This window comes from Monoraphidium neglectum, assembly GCF_000611645.1.
Source record: "Monoraphidium neglectum strain SAG 48.87 unplaced genomic scaffold scaffold02375, whole genome shotgun sequence".
Classification (NCBI taxonomy): Eukaryota; Viridiplantae; Chlorophyta; class Chlorophyceae; order Sphaeropleales; family Selenastraceae; genus Monoraphidium; species Monoraphidium neglectum.
This window is the reverse complement of record NW_014011253.1, coordinates 2,734-10,039: the sequence shown is the minus strand read 5'-3', so window position 1 is coordinate 10,039 and position 7,306 is coordinate 2,734. Positions and strand designations below refer to the sequence as shown.

At 63.9% G+C, this 7,306-nt stretch overlaps 3 protein-coding genes across 3 annotated transcripts in view; 2 read left to right on the top strand and 1 right to left on the bottom strand.

The window, feature by feature from the left end:
- Positions 1-192: 192 nt before the first annotated feature.
- MNEG_10580 (Surfeit locus protein 1) lies at positions 193-1,366 on the bottom strand (the record flags this gene model as incomplete). The annotated part of the gene is made up of 5 exons (XM_014040950.1): positions 193-403; positions 656-769; positions 925-1,073; positions 1,180-1,265; positions 1,363-1,366. The coding sequence occupies 5 exons, from the start codon at positions 1,364-1,366 to the stop codon at positions 193-195; spliced, it is 564 nt and encodes a 187-aa protein (XP_013896404.1).
- A 322-nt stretch (positions 1,367-1,688) lies between these two features.
- Positions 1,689-2,462, top strand: MNEG_10579 (hypothetical protein; the record flags this gene model as incomplete). The annotated part of the gene is made up of 4 exons (XM_014040949.1): positions 1,689-1,733; positions 1,866-1,910; positions 2,191-2,268; positions 2,439-2,462. The coding sequence occupies 4 exons, from the start codon at positions 1,689-1,691 to the stop codon at positions 2,460-2,462; spliced, it is 192 nt and encodes a 63-aa protein (XP_013896403.1).
- A 2,078-nt stretch (positions 2,463-4,540) lies between these two features.
- MNEG_10578 (hypothetical protein) overlaps positions 4,541-7,306 on the top strand; it is a gene marked incomplete at both ends in the record, with an annotated part of 5,474 nt that continues 2,708 nt past the window's right edge. The window contains 6 exons of the mRNA XM_014040948.1: positions 4,541-4,868; positions 5,085-5,253; positions 5,442-5,521; positions 5,840-6,057; positions 6,391-6,457; positions 6,780-6,916. Coding sequence (XP_013896402.1) covers positions 4,541-4,868; positions 5,085-5,253; positions 5,442-5,521; positions 5,840-6,057; positions 6,391-6,457; positions 6,780-6,916 — 999 coding nt within the window. The remainder of the gene's footprint in view (positions 4,869-5,084; positions 5,254-5,441; positions 5,522-5,839; positions 6,058-6,390; positions 6,458-6,779; positions 6,917-7,306) is intronic.

Genomic DNA, 7,306 nt, shown 5'->3' with positions numbered 1-7,306 from the left:
GCTCAAAGCGGCGCGGCGTGAGGAACCAGGTTAAGCAGTGGTGAGGCAACGATGCAGCTCGTCGCAGGCCCTAGCTGCCATGTGACTGTTTCAGACCGCAAGGTGAAGACTCATGACTTCCCCTGGGACAGCCCCAGTTATCCAAACTGTCCAAACTCCTCGAAATCAACATCCTCTATGGAATGTTTGTAATCAAAAACTCACAATGCCAGGGACGTCCACCCAGAAGTAGTTGCCCCTGTCCGGCTCGTTCCTTGGGACGAAGCTGCTCGGCTCCTCGCTGCCTTGCGCCACGCCTGTCACCTCCACCCGCCCCTGCGGCTGCTGCGCAGACACGCCCTCCCGCCAGTGCTTCTTCCAATCAGGGGGCACCCAGCCGCGGTTGACCAGGACCGTCCGCTTGCTGCGCACGCGGACGGCGTGTGTGTGTGTGTGTGTGTGTGTGTGTGTGTGTGTGTGTTCGCGTGTGTCCAGCCCCAAAGATAGGGGTGATGAAGGGACGGGCACACGCAGTGTGGGCCAATAGCTGTCGCACACGTCGGCCCCAGGGATTACAGCCTCTGGGCCCGCACCGGCGGGCGTGCCCAGAGCCGGCAGCAGCACGGCACCAGGTCGGGCTGCGCTGCAGCAGCGCTGGCAGTGAGGCGGGGCGCACCTCTTGTCGTGTGTGAGAGGCTCTATGAGGAGGTACCCGCTTTTGATGGCCCCTGGCGTGCTGAGCATCTCCCGCATGCCGCTGTCCTGCAGCTCGGCGCGGCTCAGCGTGAAACTGCAGGGAGCAGTTGGGTGGGGGAGCGTTGGAAGGGCTGGCTGAGACGACAGGCTGGCACTGGCCGAGAAGGGTGTGCGCTTCGCCAACGGCTGGTCAACCCCAGCAGGGGCCCATGCGCCAGCGCTTCGTGCGGGATAACCCCCCCTCCTGACCTGATTGGCCGCGGCCCCACAAACACAGCACGTGAGTGATCGTAGGTGCCGGCCGCGGTGCAGCGGCGGAAGCGCGGCAGCTCGTCCATCGTGAACACGTCCTCTGGCGGGCTTTGCATCGCCTCCTGCGCCTCCTGCACGACCCCTTCCTGCAAGAGTGAGGAGCAGGAGCGCCGCAGCCGCTTGCACTTCTTTACTGCCACGGCTGGTGGCTGCGACTGTGTGCGTCCTCACAACAACGGCAGGTCAGCACACCTTCCAACGCATCCGCTGCAGCTGCCATAGGCACATGCTCCCCGCCACTGCCGATGGCAGGAACATCAGGGCTGCCTTCGCGCCGCCTGCGGTGCAGTTTTAGGGGTAGCTGGGTCATAAAAAGGCCAAGATACTCCGTGATCTGGAAACACGCGTTGAATCCCGTTGACACGGGCTACTTACCCATCCTTTACTATTAATCTTCCTTTTCCCAGGGTGCGGGGGCCTCAGCTTATGATCGCTGATCGTCCCGTTTGCGCTGGGCTAGCTATGAGGCTCGCGCTCAATCTAAATCCGTAGATCAGCATATATCAGTGAGATTGCGGCGTGTCAGGTACCTAGGTACCAGTCCTGCACCTGCACAGCCTCGTTGTCACCGAGTGACTCTCCAGGCATTCCTGCTGGACGCACGTGAGTGGATCTGGTACATCTTGTACTGAGAAATTGCATTTGTCTATGCTATATTCGCCGTGCACAACCACCCAGCAGCAGCGTGATCTGCTAGAGGTATGGCGACGCTGGACAAGGTCTTCAAAGATGCTTCGGTGAAGAAGGTGAATTTTTTTGCATGTTGGAAGGTTCATCGGCCGCAGGTGCACCTGGCACCCACACTCAAGCTGCACCATGCAGCCATCCGCCCTTGCGCACCCTCGCGCGTGCTGCGTTTCCTTTCGCCCCTGCCGCAGCTGTTCAAAGACCTGCTCATCCTGGCGCAATACGTTGGTCGGCGGGTGCGCACCACTCACATACCGCCACTAACCGCCTTCAAATAGTTTCATGCACAGACACATGCTCGCTTCGCCCTAGCAGCAGTGTTGCTCGTTCCAGTGCCTGAGAGCGGTGCTGCGGCCGGCTTTCTGATGGCACCATCAGGATGACTAACAGCTGCCACACGGTGGTCGGAGCGCCTGGCAGTGAGACTGTACTACAAAACCTCTCCACAGCCCCCGTGACATTCCCTGGCAGGCCGCACCCCACTGTACACAACCCCCTCCCTCCTCAACACCGCAGCAAGGCAACGAGGCCGTGCTGAAGGAGCAGGTGCGGCAGAGCTTCAAGGCCAACATGCATGAAGTGGACGACGAGAAGGTGAGCAGCCGGAATCTCAATAGTCGATGGCGCCGGAGAGCTGGGCGAACATCGCCGTGCTGCCATGGTGGTTGCTGGTCGCTGCCATGCAGCGTTCTGCCTATCTGCTGCCACGTGTTCCACATCGACCATCCACCTTTTGGCACCCACCGCGCTGCACGCATCCACAGATCTTGCAGCAAAAGGAGGCGTGAGTCCCTCGCAGCGGTGCACCCGGGATGGCGGTGCCGGCTGGAGTGGGGGGCCGTGCGCGGCTGGCGCTGTTGCGCAGCAGATGCTCCTCGCAGGTGCACGCTTATGGCTACTGCATAAGGAGGTAGCGGCCCAGGCCGGCGGCCCCTATGACTGCACCCCCTACGCCTCCCCTCCTGATTCTGCCGTCTTTTGCCTGGTGCAACGCCGGATCGCTCTCACAGGGCCATGCGGGCGCTTGGCAACTTCTACTTCCAGGAAGCAGAACGCCTAGCCCGGGTGAGGGGCCGGGCCTGCCTGCAAACCCCAGCCGTACCAAGCCCCTGTTGCCCTGAACCTATAGGTGGCAGCCGCGTCCGCCCTCTTGCCCATGACAGACAGCCATCGCGTGGCGCCCTTGTCCGCAGGAGAAGGGTCCAAAGCGCAAGTGAAGGGCCGCGCAAGAGGGGTGTCGCCAGCAGCAGCATCCGTAGCCGCGGACCTACCAGCCAGCAGTGCCCCTGAGATACGGGGCTGCGAGTCGGTGAAGCACTTGTTTACTTTGTTGCAAAGCATTGGCATGTGTGTCAAACAACCGCACATGGTAGCTTTGTCTCGTGCGCGCATTACGTACCATGCATGTTAAGTCAATCATGCCATCCTGCAGTTGAGGCTTGAGATATGTACCTGGACCAAAATGTAATGACTGGGAGTGTGCCAAATGCTCGCCGCAATCACATGTCTCACCAGCTTTTCCTACTTGACCAAACACACCGCGTCACGGACCATCTCCCAGCTGCCCCCGCCGCACTACACCATATGCTTCCACCTCCGCCGCCGCCGCTGCCGCCACCGCCGCCGCGTCAGCCGCGTATGCTGCCTCGCTGCCAAGGCGCTCCGCCATGCTCACGACCTGCATACAAGGTATAAGCACAGGTGGTGGACATGGCTTTGCTCAGCCCGCTGTAGCGTTGTGCACTGGAAACAGCACACGCAGCTTGAACGCGAGGCCGTTCGAATGCAAGCAGCGAGTCAGCTACAACTGGCCTGCCTTGCTGCCCACGGGGAGCAACACCACCTGCTGCATGGCTTGCCCTTTTCCTTCACACCACAGTTCAATCCCCCCGACACCACCCAACAAAATCGCTCCAGTGCCCCAGCCCCATGACCCCACACCTTGCGCTCCACCTCCACTTGCTGATGGTCGCCCCATGGATGGTCGCAATTGCACACCCATGGCGAGTTGAACGCGCCGCAGCCGGCGCCCTTGCACTTGCTGCACGCGTGCGTGGCGGCGTCGTGCTCCGTCGCTTTGTGCTTGCAGCGGCAGCGCAGCGTCCACGCGCCCTCTGCGACGACGAAAAAGAAGGCCTTGCAGCCGCAGCGCGGGTTTGCGCAGGCGCGGCCTGCGGCGGCAGCGTGGTCCTTCAAGCGGTGCCCGCAGAGGCTGGCGCCCCGTGCATGGTGATGGGTGCGCGGGGTGTGAGTGCGGGCCGGGGTGTGGGTGGCGGGAATTATTCATGCGGTAACGTGGCCGCATGGAGGGTGTGGCCCCATCACTGCCTGTATGACTGGTGAAGGGACATTTCCGCCACAAACCTCATCAGGCAGCGGCACGCTCCTCACCAGCGGCTGCGCACGCAGCGGCACGCTCCTCACCAGCGGCTCTCAGTTCGGATTGGCCAACATGCCCGCTCGCACTGCTGGCAGATCCACGCGAGCTCGCGTCGAACGGATGGTGCAGCAGGGGCCATGGGCTGCGCCGTTGTGAGGGCCCCAGCTTCTGCGGCGGCGCTGCCCAGCATGGTGCAGGGACCTTGGCTTGATCTGTTGGTATTATTTATGATACAGAGTGACAGTACCATAGTTTTGTTTCTGTACAGCGCAGGAGGTATGATACCGGTAGTTGCGGGTTGACAGCCAGTTTGATGACACGGTCTGGTGATCAATGATCTCAGCTGCCATGCGCACACAACGATGAATTGAAGGCTGCAATTCTCCTATCACACAACTAATTGAACTATCAAGCGGCTCTCGTGCTCGATGTTGCTTCATCAATTGCGTCAGCGGCGTCGGTGACTGGGCTCTTCACGGGTGCCAGATGCAAGCAATTAGAACTCAGCGTGGCAGTTTGCCACAGGCCAGCACGCGGCTGCCACCGCTGGTGCCCCGCCCACCGCCCCTGCCTCGGCGACGTGTTGTGCAGCGTCGCCCGCGTGGCGCCGCCGGCGCCGTCGACCCCGCACACGGAGCCGCGGGCGCCGATGGCGTCGCCAACGGCGACGGCGGCGGCGACAACGCTGTGGACGGTATCGTTGTCGAGTTCTCCCACAACGTCTTTGAGGCCCTGCCGCCCCCACCAAACGTTGGGCGCAAGCGGCAGGTCGCCGCCCTCGTGGCGGGGGCGATGATCGAGTTTACAGCGACCGGTGAGCGCCGCGCGGCATGCGGCGCGAACCTATTGCGGGCCTGGCCAACCGTGGCGCTGGCAGCGGTTGTTTTGCAGCAGGCAAAGGCATGCTGCGCGGCTTTGCCACACTTCCATGTGCCACCCCAGGGCTCGCCTCGCTCGCAGCCAAGCACGCCCTCACGGCCCCAAACCCCCCAACACACACACACACACGCCCCTCTGTCTCGCCGCCCAGGGGCCGTGGTGTGGGCGCCCCTGGCCGCGGCGCTGGCGGTCATTCTGCTGGCGCCCAGCCGCCGCCAGCTGCAGCAGCGGGAGGCGGAGGTCGCCGCGCTCGCGGCGGAGCGGGCGCGCGTCGACCTGCTCAGCCGCATGCCCGTCACGCCCGCGGAGGCCGCCCAGTGGTGCGTACGGGGTGCCGCTGCTGCTGCTGCTGCTGCTGCTGCTGCTGCTGCTGCTGCTGCTGCTGCTGCTGCTGCTGCTGCTGCTGCTGCTGCTGCTGCTGCTGCTGCTGTGCTGGTGGTGGTGCTGGTGCTGGTGCTGGCGGTAGAATAGCCGCCTGGCCAACTACGTGCCGCAATTGCTGCCGCAGCAGCGCCGAGGCCGTCAGCCGCCCGCAGGCGCGTGCCGATCTGCTCGCCGGTCCTGTCAGGCAGGCAGCGGGGCGCTCTGGTGCGGCGCGGGAAACGCCTCTCTCCCCCCCCCCCAAAAAAAATCCCTCGAGCACATGCATGCACTCCTCTCGCCTTCCCCCGACCGCCAGGCTCAACCGCATGAACCAGGAAATGTGGGCGACCTTCATCGAGCCCATGCTGCTCAGGCAGTGTCTCGCACAGTGGCAGGCGCGCGGGGGCGCCAGGGCGCCGGCAGCTGCACAACCGCCTCACACGCATGACCCATAGAGCTCCGCTCGCGTGCAGGTGGCCGTTGGACCTACTCGGTGCATGCATATCACCATCGCAACTTGGCCGAGCTCTCAAACCCCCTGAGCCCATGTCGCTGGGGTGTCCCTGGCTGTGCTGATGGTTGGGTGCGCGCAGGACGCCATCGCCAACGCGGCGCCGCGGGGGTGGACGCTGGCCATCAGTGACGTCAGTCTGGGCACGGACGCGGTGCAGCTGTCCGACTTCCAGGCGTACGGGGACCCGGCCACGGGGCGGCTGACGGCGGTTGACTGCAGGATGGTGCTCAACAGCGACACAATGAAGGTGAGGGTGGGGGTGTGGGGTGCGTGTGTGTGTGTGTGTGTGTGTGTCCCGGTACACATCTGTGTGAGTGTGGTTGTGATTGTGTGTTATTCTGTGTGTGTGTACGCATGCCTGTGTGTATTGGTGAGTGCATTGGTGTGCCTGTGCGTGTGCACTTGACAAAAGTTGCGGTCTGGATCGCGTTTGCAATGAGAGCCTGGTCTCAAGCGATGCTTAGCACCCGCTAACAGAGAGTACATCAGGTGCAGCCGCAGGCCTGCTCGCGGACCTGTTCCGCGCTGGCTGCCCCTGCCCACGCGGCCCTGACCCTCGCCTGGGCCCCCCCTCGCACAGGTTGTTGTAAGGGGCTCCTCGCCGATCGCTGCTTTCACGGCCACCGTGTCCGGCATACGCATGGCGGGTGCGTGCGGGAGGCTGGGAGTGCTCCAGAGCAGATGTCGCAACGGCCCCCGGATGCCCGCTTTTAGAGCCGTCCGCCCTCGTAGGAGGGGCCGAGGACTGGAGTGGGGTTGCTGCCAGCAAGGGAGCGCTGCCAAGGCCTGCCTCGAAAGCCCCTGGCGTCATGAGCCTTGCCGCCGGCGGGGTGCGCCGGTGTGCCGCCTGGGCCGGCGAACTCGGCCGATGTTCCAGCGGGGCCACCCAGGGCACCCCAAACCCCGCCAAAACCCCGGCCCCGGCACCCGCGCATCAACGTTCCGCTCCCTCCGCGGCGGGCCCGCCAGGCGACCTGCGCATCACGCCGCGGCTGGACCAGCGGATTCTGCTGTGGGGCTTCAAGCGCGCGCCTTCCACCAACGTGAAGCTCGCGGTCAAAGGGCCCATCGGCGGCGCTGACCTGTCGCAGTTCCAGTTCATACAGGTGCGCGGCGCGCTGGCCGTATTGATGGACTCGCCGCACGGCGGCGTGCCGGCGCCCTGTGCTTTGGCAGCCGGTGGGTTCCCCCCCGGCCTCCACACTTCCTCCGTCACATAAACAAATGACGTGTGGTCTGGGGCCAAATGCGTGATGCTCGTCACTCCTCCACACGCTTCAAACCTCACACCATCCCCGACCTTGCGGCGCCGCGCCCGATTCTGGCCCCAGGGGATTGTGGCTCAGACTATAGAGGAGCTGCTAGTGGAGCCGCGGCGCGGGGCGCTGCCCCTGGACTATGACATGCGCGTGGAGGAGGTGACAGGGGGGGGAGGGGGTGATGATGTCACAGGGCGGGGAGGCAAGGGCCTGCGGGTTGAGGGGTGTCGAGGCGGT